Source organism: Zonotrichia leucophrys, chromosome 7 (assembly GCF_028769735.1).
Source record: "Zonotrichia leucophrys gambelii isolate GWCS_2022_RI chromosome 7, RI_Zleu_2.0, whole genome shotgun sequence".
NCBI classification, from domain to species: domain Eukaryota; kingdom Metazoa; phylum Chordata; class Aves; order Passeriformes; family Passerellidae; genus Zonotrichia; species Zonotrichia leucophrys.
Genome location: NC_088177.1, coordinates 30,303,835 through 30,323,334, shown reverse-complemented (window position 1 = coordinate 30,323,334; position 19,500 = coordinate 30,303,835). Strand labels below are relative to the sequence as shown.

Here is a 19,500-nt window from a genome sequence, read left to right as displayed (position 1 = left end):
CAGCTGTCCCCCAGTACACACACCGGAGTCACCCACCCACCGCACCAGGGCTCACGCCAGCGCCGAGCGGGCTCAGGCGCCCGGGAACGGAGCACTTCTCTTTTTTTCCTTGTTTTCCCCTTAAACGCAAGCGGGCTGATGCCTCCCTCGCTCGGTCGTTTCCTCTCCCAGCAGCACAGCCCAAAAACATCTGCGCTGGGACCTGCCCTGACGGAGTTAACCCTCTGCGGGCCCGGCGGCGCCGAGGGGCCGGGGATCCCTGCCGGGGGGGGGGGGGGGGGGGCTGGCACCCGCCGGGGCTGCCTCGCCACTCATTAACCCGGAGTTTAACCATTGACGGTCCCGCCGCCGAGGGGGGGTTAACCCGTGGGCTGCCAGGGTGTCCCGGCCGCGAGGAGCCCCCCAGAGTGTCCTCCCCGCGGGGTGACAGGAGCCCGGCATCGCCCCCCCGGCTGCGGGGCGGGAGCGGGGTGTCGGGGGCGGACCCCGCTTTCCCGCGCACTCCTCGCTCCGCGGGGACGTGTCCCTACGCACTTCGGGGAGGCCAGGGGGGGACGCAAAGCCCAGCGGCTGTGTGTCCCCCTCAGGAGCACCCTGAGAGTCACCGGCCCTGGCCCGGCGGGGAGGGGGGCACGGGGGGCGCGCTCACAGGTCCCTGCCGGCAGCAAACCGGCCCTCGCCCCCTGCCCAAGCCGTCCTCCCTGCGAGCACCGCATCGCCCTCTTCAAGCCCCCCTCCCGCACCCCGAGACCCCCTCTGGTGACAGAAGCTGCGGACCCCCCAACACCGGGGGGCAGCACCCCCCCTCCACGCACCACCCCATCACCGCTCGGATATCACGCGTGGCCCCCGCCCCCTGGAGAGATGACACCCCCGGCAGCACCCTCCCTCCCGGGGGGCCTGGGGACCCTGCGCCCTCACCTCCCGCCCGTACCTGGTTCATGACGCTCCCGAAATCCATCCGGGGTCTCGCCTGCCTACATCCGAGAGGGACGGCACCGCAGCCTCACCTGGCCCGGGGGGCGCGGGGGGCGGCCGGAGGGGCCGCGGGGGGCAGGCGGGAGCCCGGCGTCGCCCGGGCGGGCAGGAGTGAAGGCAGACTGCAGGCAGAGCCCCCCTCCCTCCCCGGGCCAAGCCTGGAGAAGGAAGGAAGGAAGGAGGGAGGGAGGAGGGAGGGGAGGGAAGGAGGGGGAGAGCCGAAGGGTTTCGCTCCCCAGAAGCGGGACCCCGGCGATGGAGGGGCGCGGGGAGGTCCCGCCGGCTCCCCGCTCCCCTCCGCACCCCCGGGGCGGCCGGGGGCTGGGGAGCCCGGGGCGCCGGCCCCGGCCCTGGGGAGGAATGGGGTCCCGGTCGGCTTTTTCCACCGCTCCTCTCCCTTCTCTCGCTTCTTCTCCCTCTTTCTTCTCCTCTTCCCTCTCCCCAGCTGCACGGCGCGCTCCAAGTCCGGCCCCGCACCGCTCCCCTCGCCTCCCCCAAAAACGCCCTTAAAGGCAACCGGGAGCCTGACTCGAGCAGCTGGCCCTGGGGTAGGGGTGCCGGCAGGTGGGCAGACCCCCCCCCACCCCCCAAAAAACAAAAATTATCCCCCCCACACCTCGGCCAAAGCCCCTGGCAGCCGGTGCCGAGGGGCCGCGGCGGGCGGCGGGGAGCAGCGGGGTCGGGGCCTTATCGCCCCGCGTGACGCCACCGGCGTCCCGGTGCCCTTGGCGGGGGGGTGGCAGGGACCGGTGTGTGGGGCCCTGCTTGGGGCCTGCCTGGCACCCCCTGGCACAACTTGGGGCCCCCCTGCCATATGCGGGACCAAGTGCCCAGCTAATGGTCCTCGGGTGTCCCGCACCCCCAGCGTTGGAGAGGATGTGGAGATTTATCAGCCCGCCTCTCAACTAAAAATCAAAGCCAAAATGCTGGAAAAGCCCCGTCTGTCCCTTGGCACCTAAGGTCATGCCAGTCCCAGCTTGCCTGTCCCAAACCTGGAGTGTGCCCAGCATCCCCCTCGCCTTCCTCCTGTCTCCCCTCCTCCTCCTTCCTTCTCCTCCTCCTCGGGGGGCTGCATGTTGATGGATGGAGCCCCGGTCTCCCTTGCTGCCCCTGGGGCAACCCAGCCCCAGCCCTGGTGAACAAGCAAGTGCTCAGTGCCAGGAGACCCCCCAGCAAAGAGGGGAAGCCCACCAGCAGCAGCCCAGAGAGTGGCGAGCTGGCCAGGCAGGCGTGAGCCAGGCAGCCGGCCCAGGGCTGTTGACATTTTCTCACCCAACGCCTCCCCGTTCCTGTTTGCATTTCCGTCCTGAAGCCGTGGGCTCAGCCAAAAGGCTGGAACTGGCTCTGCTGGAGCGGTGCAGGACCCCAACACCCCTCCTACCTCACCATCCCTTCAAAAGTCACCAGGGAGGGGTCTGTGCAAAGGGGCTCTCCCACTGCCCACCCCCAAGTCCCCCTAAGGGACACCACCCCTGTGAGTACACTCCAATTCAAGTTCTTTCCCAGTCCCTCCATGCCTCAGCTTCCACAGCAACCCAACAGTGCCATGGGATGGGAGCACCAAAAGGCACTGTGGGGACCCTTCCTGCTGCCAAGGACAAAGCACCAGAGCAAAACATCTCTGGAGAGCATCTCCTCATCCCCCTCCAAAGCAAGCACCAGCCAGCCCCTCTACCCCCCCCAGAACCCAACAGCACAGGGTCAGATCCCAACAGCCACCACTCTAGGGACAAAACCCCATGGCCAGGATCCACTGACACCCCTAAACAAGTCCCACCATCCCCACAGCCCACAAAAACCAGGCATCCCAAAAAGATGGGAGTGCTGCCACAAGGATGGAGGGGCAAAGAACATCCTGCACCAGCAGTGCACAGCGTGGACCCCAGCCCAGCTCCCGCACAGACCCCTGCACAGGCCCCAGAGCCCAAACTCCTCAGGAGGAGGCCACAGGATGGCTCCCAGGCCCTGGGAAACATCAGCAGAGGAAGAGCTGGGGCCAGATGGGAAAGTATCATCAACTGAATGGGATGGAAATGAGTGGGTGAGCAAAGGGCACTGATAGCTCCTCGTCCCTGTCCTGGTCCCCGGGGCAGTGACAGGAAATGTCCCCTGGGGACATGACGTGTCCCTTTCACAGGACACGGCCAGAGAAGTCCTGACAACATCCTTGAACTACAGCTGCCAAAGTATCTCCCGGAGCCATAGGGTCAAAGTGCCAGTGGGAGCAAGCCCAGCGGTGTGCAAAGTGGTTCCAGTGACTCCCAGCCCCTCCAGACAAACCAACCCTCACATGAAACAGCCCCTCTGTGACCCAAAACAAACACCCCTGAGCATTGTTACCCCCAATGTCAGTGGAAGAAAGGAGACCTGGGGACCAGGCACCCAGGTATGGTTTGTCTCCAGGGATTAAAGAACAAGGAGGTAAGCCCCAGTGCAGGGTCTGTAGAGCCCCTCTTGAGCCACACTTTTCAGCTGTTTTGGGATCACTGACACCTCTTGGAGGGTCCTGGGAGTTCCCAGGGACCCAGCACCCTTCCCAGGGCAGGTATCAGGAGGAGTGGCCATGGGGGATGCAAATTGCTCTGGGAAGGGAGAAAATCAGTGGGAAATAAGGCAGGCCTGGACCCTGCTTCCCACCATGACAGGGCTCTGGGAAGATGGATGCAGCCCTAGGAGCTGCCAAGGAGGGAGGCTGGTGGTCCCCACGGCCTCATCTGACCCCTCCCAGGCCAGTCCAGGCCAGTGCTCAGCAGTGCAGCGAGCATGAGCAGTGCCAGCATCCCCTCTCCCCTGCCCATCCTCTCTGTGCAGCACCCCGAGGGTGCAGGGAAGGGCCCCAAGTTCTCCCAGCAGCGGAGCCGGCCCCCCACTGGAGCTGAGAGGCCGAATATTTGGGCAGTGACGTAAAGAGGGGGAAAAAGGAAAGAGGAAAAAAAAAAAAACAATAAAAGCCCCTCCAGGACCTGCTGCACAAATACAACCTGGCACAGTACTGGGGCAGGGCTGAGCCCCACAGCTCCCCATCCCTCCACCCCAGCTGGGCCCATACTGGGGTCAAGGACGTATTCCTGCTCGATTCCTTCCCTCCCACGCACCGCCCCCTCTGTTGTGGAGACCAGGGGTGTTGCTAATTACCTGTGCCAAAGCTCTGGGGGGTGGCTTTGAACGGGGCCATCAGGGACAGGGACCTGACGGGCACTCCCCTGTGACCAGAACGTCATCATCCCTTCCACAGCACAGGGAGGAAGCAGAGTGGCTGGGGCAGGGAGCAGGGACCGCACAGACACAAGTCCCATTACAAGAGTCTTCCACAGCTGGGACATGGATGTCCCCTCCTTGCAGACCCCAGGAACCTGCAATACATGGCCTGGCCATACCCCCCAACACTGCCTGGGCCCCTGGCCATGGCATGGCTTCACCAGGAGTCAAGCCTTCCTGGAAGTGTCCAACCACCCCTTGCCTCAGTTTCCCTTCCTAGTTCTGACTTGCTTAACAAGCAGGGGGTATTCCCAGCACCAGCTGGCGGGGGGCACACCCCCTCACTCCCACCACCAGGCCCTGCCATGGGTCCTGCAGCCGTCCAAGGGCCCGTCACCGCCGCAGGTGCTGGGAGCGATTGCTCTGGCCGGGACATGCCTCGCTGCCTGGCCCCTGGCCCTGCTCCAGCCCCGGTTTAATGATGGACAAACCTGCCCCCCCCGGAGCCCCATCACAGGGGGCACTTGAAAAACAACCCAGGCCTGGCACAAGGCCAGCGGGGATGGATGGCAGCGAATGGGGAGCACATGCATGTGACCACCCGCCTGTGTGCGAGCGTGCTCACACACACAGATGGGTGTTCTTGCACACACGTGCATTTCCTGCAGCCCATGCACTCGTGCATGCATCTGTGAGCACACACAGCCACACACACGTGCTTACATACACAGGCACACAAACACGTGCATTGGCATGGCTCCAATGCACACTTTCAGCTCCCTAGGAAGAGACACAGGGGGGACAACACCTAGACCCCTTGCCCCGTGCTATGTGATGTGCCTCAGTTTCCCCTCTTGGCACAGCCCAGCACCCCCACTCCCCCAGCACTGCTGGGCCCCTGTGTGGCAGGCTGGAGCCTGGCCAGGCCCGGGGGCTGGCACAGGCGCCATTTCCCAGAACCAAGCACCAGCAATCGCCAGCCGATCCGGCAGCCAAACGCCACAGCGCTCCCTGTCCCCCAGCCAAACCATCCGTCGTGGGGCCAGCTCCCTCTACGGGAAGCAGCACAGTCCCCCATCTTTTCCCAGCCTCTCCAACCAGCAGCTGGCCACAGTCAGAGTGAGGGCATCCCGGGGGACACAGACACTCCTAGGATATCCCTTGATTTGGGACGTGCCTGCATGGCCCCACTGCTCAGCTTGTCCTCGGTCAGAAAGCAGTGTCACAACGATCCTGGCTGTGCCACTGCCAGCACATGCCACCCACGACACAGGCTCACCCATGCCTGAACGCAGGCACAGAGGTATTGCACCCCACACCATATTCCCTGCCTCCTGCTGCCCCCACACAGGCAGGGTGACTCAGTTTCCCCGCTTTTCAAGGGAAGATACACCCCTGCAGCTTTGGGCAGGCAGTTTTGGTGCAGGGAGGGAGGGAGGGGCAGGCTGTGTGTGTCACATACATACCAGTGTCCATCCATCCAACCGTCCCTCTCCGAGAGAGGGAGGGAGGTTTTCTAAGCAAGGAAAAATCCCTGAGCAGAGGCACAGGGCGCAAGAAGGGCCTTACATGGGCATGGGAACAGAGTTGTGCTTCCCAGCTGATGAGTGTGCAGCTGCCCTGGCCCCTCCACAGCCACCCACGGGCACCAGGCATCCCACCAGCATCACTGCCAGCACAGGGCACTGGGTTCCACCACTGCTGCCCCACTGTCTTTCAGGCAGGATGGAAACTTGAGGGATGCAGGTCACTGCCAGGGCACAGGTCCTGCCCTCCCTGCTACAGCTCTGCCTGCTCACTGCCTTCTCATGGAGGGGGCGCTCACTAGCACCTCAAAAGCTCCCAGGCATCCCCACATACACTCCAGTGCCCCCCTCCCTTTATCCCCATCACACTCATGGTACCCCCTAGCACCCCACGCTGATTACCAGGAGTACAACTCTTTACACCCCCATCTCTCCCACTCCCCTACACCTGGTCCATTTGAGGTTTGCAAGTGGGGGCTTTCCCCTAGGATGCAGCTGGCTGGGAGCTGGCCATGCTACGGGGCAGAACAAAGAGGTGGAGCAAGTGCCAGGGAGGTAAATGTGGGGACCAAAGAGCAGACACTGCCAGCAGCATGGTGGGGCAGACTCCAGGGCCAGGAGACACCAGAGCCAGGGGACACCAGGACTTTGGCAGCATATCCAGGGCAGGAAGAGGAAGCACTGCAGGGGGCAGCTGCCAGCTCTTTGGGGGTGCATTCGTCTTCCCTCTCCAAAGTATCCTGGAAGTGCAGGGGTTAAACATGAGGGACTTCAGGTAAACAAGAGGCCATTTTTGCTTCATGCCAAGCCCCCTCCCCACGTGCACCCTCCTCGGAGACCCTACAATAACAGGCTGGCGTGTGAGTCAGCTGGCCATCTGCCCGACCGGAGGAGCCCCTCCCTGGGCGCTGGCCCAAAGGAGCTCTGCACAAGGCCCCTGGCCCTGGCCCCATGCACGCTCCCCCCAGCAGCAAACCCCTCGGCTAGCTGGCCCCACCGAGGGGGCTCCAGCTTCCAGCGAGCGTGGGAAGGGTGATGGAGGCTAATGAAATGCAGCCGGCCGGGAGAGCGAGCTGCACACAGCCCATGCGCACAGCCCAGCCAGATGCTGGGAGCCTGGTATGACCCCCCTCTCGGTGAACAGCCCCCTGTCAGGCATCAGAGAATCCCCACCGGGCTCACACCCAGACACACACACTTCCTGACACTCCCTCCTGCCTGGAAACCACTGGCAGATGCTCCCTGCCACCGTAGCACAGGCATCCCGTCCTGCACGCCCCTCCCAGCTCTCCCCACAGCACCCCGGCAAAGCCACCTTCCCTGGCCTCAGCCTTCCTGGCACAGGCTGCCCGGGGTGACACAGTGTCCTGGGGCTGGCACAGCTTCACTAAAAAACCTCCCAGTCACCTTTGCCCAGCCCATACAAGGCCCAGGGTACCCCACAGTCCCCAGTTCCCCCAGGAGCCCAGCTGAGGCTCGGTGCCAGGGCTGCTGCCAGTGCCTGCCCTGCACCACCACCCATACCATGGCACCCTGCAAAGCCCAACGTGTGCCCAGCCCCTGGCACAGCACCCTCCCTTCCTTCTCCCTCCCTGCCCAGCTGGGCACAGGCAATGGGCACGGGAACAGGCATGTCCCAGCCTACGCTGTCTGCCTGGGGCATGCCAGGCTCTTCCCGCCCAGGATGCCAGCCCCAGAGATAGCTGGCATACACGCCTCCCCAGGGATTAAGAACACGAAGCCTCCCCTGCCCCGGCAGCACAGTAATGGGCACCGTGCCCACCTCCCGCTCCTCGGAGAACCTGGGTTGCAGTAGGGTCCCCCTCTGCTGGTGCAGCGGCTGGATAGACAGACACCGCTGGGCATCCTCTGTCTCCTGCCAGCAAGATCCGCCCCTGGCTGGGCATCGGCAGAGCTGCTCAGCCTGTGTGCACGCAGCTGGCAGAGCTCAGCCACGGCGCATGGCACCCACGTGCCCAGCACTCACCCTGGCAAAGGGCACCCCGCTCCAGGCACTGGGGCACAGATACCTGCTGGTCTGCTCTGACAAGGGCTGCACTCCAAATCCCAGCCTTGTACACAGACAGGCACATGCTGTCAGTGACCAGGCAGCAGGATGGCACTGTCAGCCTCACCCAGTGGTGACACCAGTGCCACCATGACCAGCCGAGAGCCACCAGCCCATTTGGGTGCCCATCCAGTGGGATCAGCTGGCATGGACCACGGCATCCTCCCTTCTGAGTCCCCAGCACCTGCAGGCAGGGCTGGGATACATCTCAGGACACTGCCTTACCTTGGCTTGGCACTTGGTGTGGCAGGAGAGCTTGCAGCCTGTGGGAGAGAGAGGGAGAGAGGGTTATTGGAAGCAGGAGGGGGAGCAGTGCCAGGGGGCAGCCTGCAGGCACCCCACATGCAGGGCAGGAAGGAGGGGCACCCAGCACTGCAGGGTACAGAGCACCTTGGCACTGGGCACTGCCAGGACGTGCACATGCGTGCAGGGACGCCCACACCTCGCACTGTGCACACATATTCCAGGTGGCACCAGCACAGGAGCAGGCTCACAAAATGTGGCTGTGGGATAGACACGCTGCCAACGAGCCAGTGAGTGTGTGTGAGTGCAAGCCCCCATGCCCAGGGTGAACAGCATGGAGGCAGACCATGCACACACAGGTCTCATGGGGCCTCTCATGGACACAGGCATGACTGAGAACACCCCAGGGGTGCTGCCATTGCCTGTGCTCCCTCCCTCCTTCCTGTGCACTGCTGCTGCACACTTTCACCCGTGCCCCGTGGAGGGCACGTGCTCATGGGCAGTGCAGGATTGTTTGCCACTGCTGGGACACATACAGGGCAGCACTATGCTGCCTGAGTAGCCCTGCAAACACACATGTCCCATCCCCAGGGACACAAGGGTCCCCACGCAGCACGGCCACAGCCGCACCCCAATCCCTGTTCCCCTCGGGCCCGTTTCCTGCAGCACAGGAAGCCTCATTGTTCCCGTTTCCTCTGTCCGCCCCTCGCACGGGGCTCAGCGACACCGCACACGTGCGAGGGCAGGCGGCCCCACCTGTGACCCACTGGGTGTCATGGGCAGCGAGCACGGCTCAGGGTGACACCCACGAGTGTGCACAGACCCCCACCCACGCACACAGACCCCCACCCATGCGCACACACGTGGTGGCCGCTGCACACTCACTGAGCGTGCACAAAGCTGACACATGGCTACGTACACGTGTGACACCTCAGCGTCTCCATGGGCCACCCTGGCCTCCCAGCCACCTTCCTACCCACAAAGGCACCACACACACTCTCTCACAGCCACAGCTCTCCCTCTTAACACACAGGCACACACGTTTGTGTGCACAGTCTGGCACAGGTTCCCACACTCAGATCCTTGTGCATGCAGGCATACACACACATCCCCCATATCCTGACCTCCCTGGCACGTGCACCCGCGCTCCCACAGCCCCAGCTCACCTCTGCAGGTGCTGCCTTGGCGCGTGATGGCCTGCCGGCAGATCCCACAGGCCTTCACCTTCTTGAAGCTCGTCATCTTGAAGGAGTGTGCTGGAGGGGCCTCCAGGTCCTGGGGCTGGGGGGAACACGGGGCTTCGTCAGCGGGAACAAGGTGGCACCAAGTCCCAGACACTCAGCTCTGACCTGCCTGTTTCCCCTGAGCAGCAGTTCATCCTCCTCCCATGTCCCCCACACATCTTCACCTGTGTCCGTGTCCTCTGCAGCAGTATGGGAATGGGCTACAGGATAGGGGGTACAGGGATGGGGGATATGGAGCGGGGATAGGGGGTACAGGGGAGGGGGGTGGGGCACTGCCTCCACCCATTTAAATAGTCTCTGCCGCCCCCTGGCGGTGCAGGCTCTGTGTGTGCACACATGGACACACTTGTGTGCTCACACATCTGTGCATGTGCACGTATATGTGCGTGTGTATGCACGCACAGATTGTGTGCACAGATGTGCATGTGTGTGTCCATGCTGTTTGTGCTGTGTGAGCACATACAGAGGCTTGCACAGCTGTGTGCATGCATGTGTGTGAGCACATACATGTGTGTGCATGCACAGATGTGTGCAAACTCGTGCTCCCAGCATACTGGTACATCTCTGTGTGTCCCTGTGAATACATGGCACATACCCATGCACAAGTCTCTGTGAGCACATGTGTGTGGGCACAGCTGTGTATATCTGCACTCACAGGGGGTAAAAATTCTTGAATGCACATGTGTGCATGCAAACTTGTGCGCACATGTGAATGTGCATAGATAAACGTGTAGATAATACATGCATGTATTTGCACGTGTGTGGGTACACAGATATGTGCACAAAAACCTATGTGCACACCCGAGTACGTGCGAGTGCTGCCAGTAGGGTGCCCACGCTGCGGGTGTCTCGCTGTCATGCTGTGTTTTGGGGTGCGTGCCAGGCAGCGTGTGCTGAGGTGTGTATTGGAAGGGTGTAAAGGGGACACAGAGCCCCCTGAGCATAAGCAGCCATGCCCACCCTGTCTGGCACAACCCACAGCAAGAGGAAGCTGATGCCACGAGTGTGACTGAGTGCAGGATGGATCCAAACTGTGCAAGCATGAACTGTGTGTGTTCATGCATGGGGGTTGAGGACGGGGAGGGGTCTTGGCACAGCTGCAGGCAGCCAGTGATCCTCCTAAACTCCCATTTGACTGTTTTTGGAGGGGGGCAACCCTTGGCAGCATGCCAGCCCTGCCCACCCACCCGCTGCCAGATGAAGACGTGAGCCCCTGTAAATCCGCCTTTTCATGCCAAGACTAATGAGATTAAGCAGAGGCCCGGCGGCCCCCCCTTGCCTTGGCGCCCCGCTCTCCTCCAGCCCACTGCACCAGAGCCAAAAGGGATGGTGCCAAAGTGTCAGGGGGCCGGGTACCTCCCCACAAAATTCTCTGCCTCAGTTTCCCCAGTGCAGACAGAGACAGGAGGTGGGCCATCCATGTGCACTGCACGCCTCTGTGTGTGTGCAAACCCCCCAGGGGCTGTGAGGGTGCTGCACATGCACACCCTGTGTGCACACACACACCTGCAGGCACACATGTCCCCAGCAGCCACAGCAGAGCAGTGGCACGCGCTCATTGCTCCCATACGCAGCTCCATGTGCCACCGTGCACACACTCACATGGGTTTGTTCATGTGCCTGCAAGCCTCTAGTCCCTGGGCACCTGCTCCCACAGGGCCACTCACGGGTGGTGCCTTGGCAGCCCCTAGAGCTAGTGCCACCCTGCTGGGTGTACGCACACACATACACACACACACGTGTGTGCTCAGACATGGCGTCACCCACCCGGCAGCCGTGGGAAAAGCTCCCCCAGGACAGGGGCTCCCACGCCGCAGTTGCTGGGTGACAGTGAGACCTAATGATGCCATGAGCTCCTTTGCATATGCAAAGCAGCATCATTGCTGCAGGGTGCCCCGGGAAGAGGCCTTGCCCCCCGCTCCCAGGGACCCTCTGGGATGCACAGGGATGCCGACACATCTCCCATGCACATACCCCCCGCTCTGCCCTGGCCTCCATGGCTTCATTAACAGCAATTATCCTCACTAGTGAAAGAGCTGGTCCTTTGATTCCCACACCCCCAGAGTCTCTTCTGTTTGTCTCACTGCCAATACCATCACTGTGCCAGAGGGGGACCAACCCAGCACCCAGCTCTATGCCCCCCCAGGACCCTGCTGCTGGAGGGGCACTCTGCCCACCCAGTGCCACTCTGCCAGCCAGGGAACCAGCCCATCCCACAAAACAATCCAGTCCCAGCTCCATACTGGCAGCATCCCAATTAGCCTCCCTGCCCCCAAGGCTGGAAACTGTTGGGGGGATGCACGGGCATGGGCTGGAAGGCTTCTTGGGCACATCTCCTGAATACCCACCCATGGGTACCCAGCTCCAGGGACCAGCACCCACATGCTGCAGGAGCAGGGGTGCAAAGGCATCCCTGGCCATGGGGCCCGCCAACATGCAGACCAAAGGAGGCTGGAAGGGGACCCAGGTGTCCTGGGCTGGAAGAGGCACCAGACAAAGATGCCAAGTTAATCAAGAGCTAGGAGACCTGGGTTCATTGCCCAGCACTGCAGAGAGTGCAGTGGCGGGGGGGAACCTGTGACACCCAGTTCCCCTGAGGCTGCAAAGCCACGGTGGGTGGAGGGCACCGGGACACCTGGGTGCAGTGTTCAGGCTCAGGTCCACCCAGAGTTTTGCAACCCGCTGGGCACCGGGACTCGGTGACTGGGGAGAATGCAGAGCCCCAAACCCCAATACCTAACTGGATCCCCCCCAGTTTTCTGAGTTGCCCTTCCCTTCAGTGAAGTAGCAGATCCTCTGCCCCAGTGAATGGTGGAGCCCCTCGCCAGTGACGCAGGCTGAGCATCGTGGGGGATCAGCCTCCCATCCTCCCCAAGCCCACAACCCTTCCTCACACAGATCCTTCTACAGCCCAGTATGTCCCGCATCCCAGCCCGGTCCCCCCTCTTCGTGTAGCCCCAGCCTACTGCCCACCGCCACTTCTCTCTCGGGCTGGCTCTGGCTCCCGCTCCGCTCCCCACAGTCCCCGGGCTCCTCCCGGCCCCGCTCCCGCTCCGGTCCCCCAGCCCCACCGCGATGTCCGGCCGTCCCTAGCGGTCTCCGCTCCGTCCCGGTTCCCCCCGAGCCGGTCCTGGTGCCGGTCCAGCCCTGCCAGTTCCCCCTGCTCCCAGTCCGCCCTCCCGGTGCAATCGCCCCCGCTCCGTCCCGCTGCCCGCGCATCCCGTCCCATCCTCCGCCCGCTGCCGGGAGCGGCCCCACTCCGCGACCCCGCCGCTGCTCCCCCCGGCGCGGCTCGTACCCAGAGCAGGCAGGAGAGGCACAGCCCGGTCATGCTGCCCGCGGCGCGTCCCCGCCGGCCGAGCCCCCGGCCCCTCGCTCCGCCCGCCCGCCCCACCCCGGCCCCTCGCCGCCCCTCCGCCCGGGGGAGGGGGGAGCGGCGGAGCCCCCCCGAGCCCGCAGCGCCCCAATCGAGTCGGTCGGAGGCGTCTGGGACACCCCCCCACCGCCAGCAGAGGGGCTGCGGGGGCCCGGAGCGGGGCTGTGCGTGTCCCAGGCCCCCTCTGCCCCACTCACACACATTTGGGATCCATTTCCTCCGCTGACCGGGGGACACCCGCCACCCACGTCACCCTCATCCCTCCTCCGGCCTCCGGCGGGTCCTGCGGCGGGATGCACCCCCCCCATGCCCAGCCGAGTCCCCTGGGTGGTCCCGGGATGGGAGACGGGGAGGGATCAGCGGACATCCATGCGCGGAGCTGGGGGGCCTCAGCGAGGGGGGACAAGCTCCGGGAGGGACGGAGAGCGGCTTGGCAGCCTGCGGCCCTGACGGAAATGGATTTGGCAGGGGGTGCTCCAGCCCCTCCTGGGGGGCTTGGCCGTGCGACACACGGTTCCCCCTCTCTCCTCCAGTGCTGACTCCGGCTCCAGCCTGGAAACTTGTGCTCAGCTGGCCGTGACCATGAGGGTGTGAGTCAGGGTGCGGGACATGCCAGGGGGAAGGACACACCGACAGGACAAGCCACGGCTGGCATGGAAACCTGGGCATGGAGAAGAGGACGTGGGCACTGTAATGCCCCTGTCCCCATGCCTCGGTTTCCCATCCATACTCTGCATAAAATTGCCAGCTCAGAAGGAAGGGCAGGGTGGGATGGGGGTAGGCTGCCCTTCCCAGAGACTGGGGCTGCATCTGGCTGCTCCCAAAGTGCAGCATCCCCTCCCCAAAATATCCCTGTCCCATTGCCCTCCACCCCACCTCTATGATGTGCTCACCCAGCCCAGGGCAGTGGTACCCCTGTGGGGATGTGCCAGCTGGGACAGAGAACAGCACTTTCCACCTCTCCATGCCAACCAGATCCAGGGGCAGAGGGGACTGATCCTGCTCACAGCACCAAACAAGCAAAGAGCCACCCCTGCCCACCCCCCTCCCCATCATTACAGCCCTTATTAATCAACCTCTTTACTGCTCACAAAATGAAAGCCCCGGTGGAGAGGCGTCCACACCTCCCCATAAATCACCTCCTCCCATTCACTGCTGTGACAATCCCAGGCTCCTCAGAAGGGCAGGGACAAGGGTCATGCGACAGGGACAGGGTGGCCGCAGGGACACAGCCCATCACCATCATTTTAGGCTCATTTTCTCAGCAGGTGGACACAAACGGGGTCACTTAGCACAGGGACTCCTGCACGGATTCTACTGGTGTAGGCATGCACTCCCAGTGCAGGGCCAGCCTTGGCAGGACTCCTTTGTGTCCTGGGGTCACCACATCCCCAAGGCCCCCACACCCACTTCCAGCACAGTGTCTGCACACTGCTCATGTGTGATGTGTGCTCTCACATGCACACATCACACATGTCCCCCCCGTGTACATGCCAGGACACAGTCATGGACACCACACACACAGCCCATGTCACACATGATGCATGGGTCCCACGTATGTGGGTACCTGTCATCACAGAAAGGTCCAAGACACCCCTCTGTAACAGCTCACACCAACAGAGAGCTCTGCTGCTGCTGCCCCCAGCATACACACATGTGTTAGGGGACACACACCCCATGGCAGCTCCATTGAGACCTCCTGTGCACCCACACCCGTGTGAGCTGCAGTTCACTCTCACCTCAGCCCTACCTGCATGCCCATGAACACACATGCACAGGTACACGTGTGCTACAGCCCCCCACAAGTCTGCATCCTCACACCCATATCCAAAACACACAGACAAAGTGTTGGACACAGGACTGCACAACCACCAACCCACATCTCACCAATGCCACCCACCCACCCACCCACAGCCCTGACCACCCCCCAGTTCTACTCCCATCAGTTCATGGTCCTGCGTCCCCGGCGCGCTCTGGGGTCCCCAAGCAGTCAGAGGCCTCTCCTTCCTCCAGGCTGTGTCCCTGTCCTGGCATATACTGGACTGTCACCAGCCTGCAGTGACTCCCTCAGGCACTGCCCAGCAGTGGCTTTGGCACCTGCTTTTCTGGCATGGTGCAGCTGAAATGTCCCATGCCATCCTGCCAGGCACGGGGCAGCTTCCCAAAGACTGGAACAATGTGAGGGTGGCGCAGTGGGATCCAGCACCCTCCAAGAGCTTCCTCCCCTCGCCGCCTCAGCTTGCACAGCCTGGGTGGCAGAGCAGAATGAGTCCCCACAGCAGGTGCTGCATGGGCACGGGGATGTCTTGTGGGGCAATCCTTTGGCACATGGGTCCCACACATGCCAGGTGCTGACAGGCCCAGAGGTGCCCTACACAGAGTGACCCCACAGGGTCTCACACATTGGGCACAAGGAGCCCACACTGACTGGGTACTTTATGGGCATGGTGCTTCCCAGTGCCAGGTGTTTACAGGTACAGGGAACCCCCACACTGACCACTTTATGGGCACAGGGATTTCACTTGGGGGGTGTTTTACGGCCACTGGGCTCCCTTCATGCAGGGCACAGTGTTCCCTTTGTGGGTTCTATAAGGACACAGGGACACCCCCTGCCTCTACGGTCTCTCTGTAAGGACACAGGGATCCCAGCAGATCCCTTAGAATGAAAGGCTGTACGGCAGATCCTCTCCAGGCAGGCACTGCAGGGCTCCTCGGGCGTGGGAAGAGAGGGTCACAGTGAGACGCTGTTGGGGGAGCAAAAGGAGGGACAAAGGACATGCCCTGCACCCTGGCATGCATATGCAGGGTTTAACCCCCAGCTGCCCGGAGCAGGCAGGGCCAGCGGCAGCCCATGCCCCTCTCCCCGCACCCCGGAGCCCCCCAGCCCCGTGTCCCCCGCCGCCCCTAACCCTAACGCCGTGCCCGGCGATGCCCGCTTACCTCCCGGCGGCGGCGGGCGCGGAGGGGCAGGAGGCAGGACACCAAGGACTTCCCCCAGCCAACCAAGGTGGCAAAGCACCAGCTCAGCCGGGTCATGGTGCCCCTGCCCGGGGCTCACCCGGCGGGGGAGGGTGCAGGGGCCGACCCCTGCCCAGGGCACGCTCGGACCAGCGGCCGAACCCAGCCGTGCGCCGGCCGCAACAAGCCCCGGTGCCCGGGCAGTGCCCCCGGCGTGCCCAGCCCTGGGCACGGGGCCGTGCGACAGTGATGTGCTGGGGGGCTGCGGTCCCACCGGGGCCTGTCCCCCCCGCCGGTTCCCCAGCGTCGCCTGCGCGCTGGCAGCCAGGCAGGGAGCACCGTGCCCGCCCCTGTCCTGCAGTGCTTGGGTGGGAGCCAGCTCCGACACGCTCCCCCTCCTCCCCCTCCTCCTCCTCCTCCTCCTCCTCCTTCTCCTCCTCCCGCACACGGGGCTCGGGGCTCGGCACCTCCGGCGCTCACTCGCCTGCCCTCCGGGCACGGCATCCCTGGGGTGGATGTCAGACCTTAACGGGGTCCCCCACTCCAGCGCCGTCAGGTTTGGGGGTGCAGGAGGTCGCACACGGCGGTTTCGATCGCAGCTCAATCTGCGACCCTCGCCCCGACCCTGCCTCAGTTTCTTTACAGTACCGTCCGCCCATCCCTAGCCCAAAGTGGCAGCGCCTACATACGGGCGGGGGGGCCTTCCCTCCCCTCTGCCCGTCCTCCTTGGATCCCAACGAGCCTCTCCTCAGGAGCCTGAGGACACAATCAGGGACTCCCCACACGGTGCCCTTGCAGTGGGGTCTCTCCCCAAAGCCTGCCCAACTGGTACGCCGTGCTGCGGGCACAGAATTACCGTGGGGAACCTCCCCAAACCCGGGCACCTCCACCCCGCCATGGGGCTTGCACAGGGCAGGGAACATAGTAACAGGGTGCAGCCCCCGGGCACCGCACACCCCCATGCGCCCATCGAGGTGGTGCCAAGAGCAGCAGGCAGCAGCGCCCCTGGATGCTGCCATGACGCCGTGCTGGTGCCGGGCAAGGACTCATCCCCACGGGGCAGCTGCTGGTGCCAAGCGTGGGCAGCGGCCATGCCAGGCATGGGCACTAATTGCATTTGCCTTGGGAAGCCTCCCAGCAAGCAGCAGCAGCAGGGTGGGGGTGCAGGAAGTTTGGGTGGTCCCCCACACTTCACAGCTGTCCCCCAGAGCTCTGTCTGGCACCCTGGCGGTGGTAGAGGGCTGGAGGGCAGAGGGGGCCGGTGAGCCTCAGGGAGGTGACATCACCGCTGGCTCCACGGTCCCCCACCCCCATTTAATTAGCAGATGGCCCCCGGCTCCCCCCTGCCCCCCCAGCCCGGCGGGCAGCGCCAGGCCTGTGCGGGGCCATTAGCTTTATTGGCTGTGCTGAACCGGGGCCAGGCCTCGTTAATTGAATTGCACCCACGCCAAGGATGGGTGAGAGTTCTTCTCTGCCCCCCCAGCCCTGGCACCCCCGCCCTGGCCCTTGGCTGGGGAGGCAGAGGGGACCCTGCTGCCAGGCTGCCGCAGTGGCGCGGCGGGCAGGGGCACGTCCCCCCTGCAGGGGTTGGGGTCCTGCCCTCGCAGTGCCTGGCACGGGGCACGTGGGTGGTGCAATGAGGGGCACACACGGTGCCCTCTCAGCCTCTACCCCTGCCAGCCACACGTGTACAGCTTGCACCCAGGCACGCAGCCACATAGCCGTGCTCACACAGCCTGCACACACGTGCAGTCACATGCACGCCTGCACATGCATGCACACACGGTGATGCTGCTGCTCCACTGCCACCCAACACCCTGCCCTACCTCTATCCAATATGGGGTGCTGTACCCATGCCCACAGGAGCACACACTGCAGGGTGGCATGGGGCAATGGGGTGCTGAGGAGGCTGGGGTCACCCCGAGTACTGCCAGTGGCTCCCCTCTGCTCCCCAGCTGCACCTACAGGCCAACACCCCCCGGGAGCCAGGAGGGTGCTGGGAGGCCCAGGCTCCCACTCAGCATCACTTCCTACTTTCACTTTGGTGTCGAGCGAGGCCTGGCCGGGGGGACAAGGGCGTCCCCAAGGACATCCAGGTGACACAGGTAAGGGCAACCTTCTCTACAAGGAGGGGCATGGCAGAGGATAGGACATGGGCATCGCTGTGGCCGTCCACCAAGATGGTGGTGGGGAACAGGATGGCAGCGGGTGCCTGGACTGGTGGGAGAGGCTGGTATCACCTTTGACATCCCCTTCACAGGGGTTTTCAGCCCCCAGTCGAGAAGGAGCCCACAGGACAGGGCTGACACAGTACAAGGGTCCAGGCACAGTGAATGAGGTGCACTGCTGGGCTGGGGTCTCCCCAGCAAGAGGGAGCCTTGTCCAGGATGCTCTGGAAAGAGCTTACACACTGGCTCTGGGTATAGCCCCCATGTGGAGGGCAGATGATTGGGGAGGGTTGTGGTCCTTGCTAGGAGGAGCTGCAGCTCCTGCAGGGGTCTCTGTGCCCAGGGGCTGTTGTGCATGGGGGTGGCCTCTGTGCCAGGGTCTTCTGCTGGCTGCTTCCAGCAGAGTATGGGTCCTGGACCCCCTCCACAAAAACCGTGGGCAGGTTCTTCAGAGCATTCCGAATTTCCATCCTTATTGGAGACCATCATGGTCCCCCCATGTTTGACACTGTCCTTCCTCTGCCCCAAAAGCTGCATAGGGGGATCTGCTTTGCTGACCCTTTCCCCAGAGCTGGCAACCCCCAAAACAGGGAGCTGGCAGGTGCTGGGGGCTAAGCTGCAGTGTCTGATGTGATGTGGGCCGGGCGGGCTGTGGCTTCTGCAGCCCCTCAGACCTCCCACACTTCCTCCTGCCCAAGGTACAAAAGGAGAAGCAGGCAGGCACAGCGTGGGCACAGGGACATGCCAGCTCACCCGCAGCACTCAGCAACCGCCCCGGGGCAGCCCACAGCTCCTGGACACAGGTAAGGGCTTCTCTTCCCAGGGAAAACTGAGCTACAGGTGGGGTGGGCAGATGCAAAGATAGCTCATCCGAGGTCTCTCAAGGGCACTGGAATGGGAGCACGGGCAGCCTCAGACCTGTGTCCTGCTCCCTCACTGTGCCATGGTAGATGGCACAGGGCACTCACACGCTTGGGCACACCGGTGCACACACTCCTGTGAGTGCATGTGCACCCTGCTGGGACACACACCCCGTGCCCCAAAGTGCTGCCCCACACCAGCCACAGTGACAAGTCACAGACCTGCCACCTCCATGGGCTACTTCCCTCACGCTGTCACCAAGCTGCCACCCACCCGAAAATCACTGCACTGTGCCCTGAGGCCCCTCACCTCATGCCCACAGCTCACCCAAATCCCATGCCAGCCGTGCAGTCAACATGCTGCGCTAGAGGGCTCTGCCTAGGGAGCTGAGCTTAGGGGGCTGCATATCAGGGCTGGTGTGCCCTGTGCTCGACTACCCAGAAGCTCCCACATTGTTCATGATGAGAGTGAGGGAAGCGAGAGCAGAAGCAAAAGCAGCACTTCCCCTGCACCAAACCCACATCCTGAATCCTGGCAAACAGGGACAGGGATAAGGACAGGGACAAAATAGGGATGTGGTGGGCTCAGCCCCTGGAACTCCCCAAGGAATGGGAGCAGAGGCTGAGGACATACAGGGGCAGGGCACGTGGAGAGCTGAGAGGGTGCAGGATGGGACACCTTTATCCACCCCATCTGCTCTGCCCTATGTAGTGGGGGAACATGGGCAGGGTAAGGGGTGCATAAGCCTGCCTAAAACCCCTCTGGGGTGGAGCTGTGGGGGCAGACACTCTCTCTGGGACAGAGTTTGGGGGTGCCAGGGGAGTGCTAGCCTGGAACCTCTCATCACTGCCCCTGCCTCTGCAGATCCCAGTGAGCAGCC

The 19,500-nt window shown here is 63.3% G+C and overlaps 1 protein-coding gene across 10 annotated transcripts in view; it reads right to left on the bottom strand.

Moving 5' to 3' along the window:
- TNS1 (tensin 1) overlaps nucleotides 1–15,868 on the bottom strand; it is a 68,922-nt gene extending 53,054 nt beyond the window's left edge. For 3 of the 10 annotated variants that reach the window (XM_064718736.1, XM_064718737.1, XM_064718738.1), the window contains exons 1-3: nucleotides 15,574–15,868; nucleotides 9,180–9,294; nucleotides 7,996–8,033 (exon numbers count right to left, since the gene is read on the bottom strand). In XM_064718736.1, the coding sequence (XP_064574806.1) occupies nucleotides 7,996–8,033; nucleotides 9,180–9,294; nucleotides 15,574–15,669 (249 nt within the window). In that variant the 5' untranslated portion in view covers nucleotides 15,670–15,868. Of the gene's footprint in view, nucleotides 1–934; nucleotides 1,356–7,995; nucleotides 8,034–9,179; nucleotides 9,295–12,555; nucleotides 12,608–15,573 lie in introns of those variants that run through there. The other 7 variants (XM_064718739.1, XM_064718742.1, XM_064718740.1 and 4 more) reach the window with 4 other exon arrangements.
- Nucleotides 15,869–19,500: the final 3,632 nt, after the last annotated feature.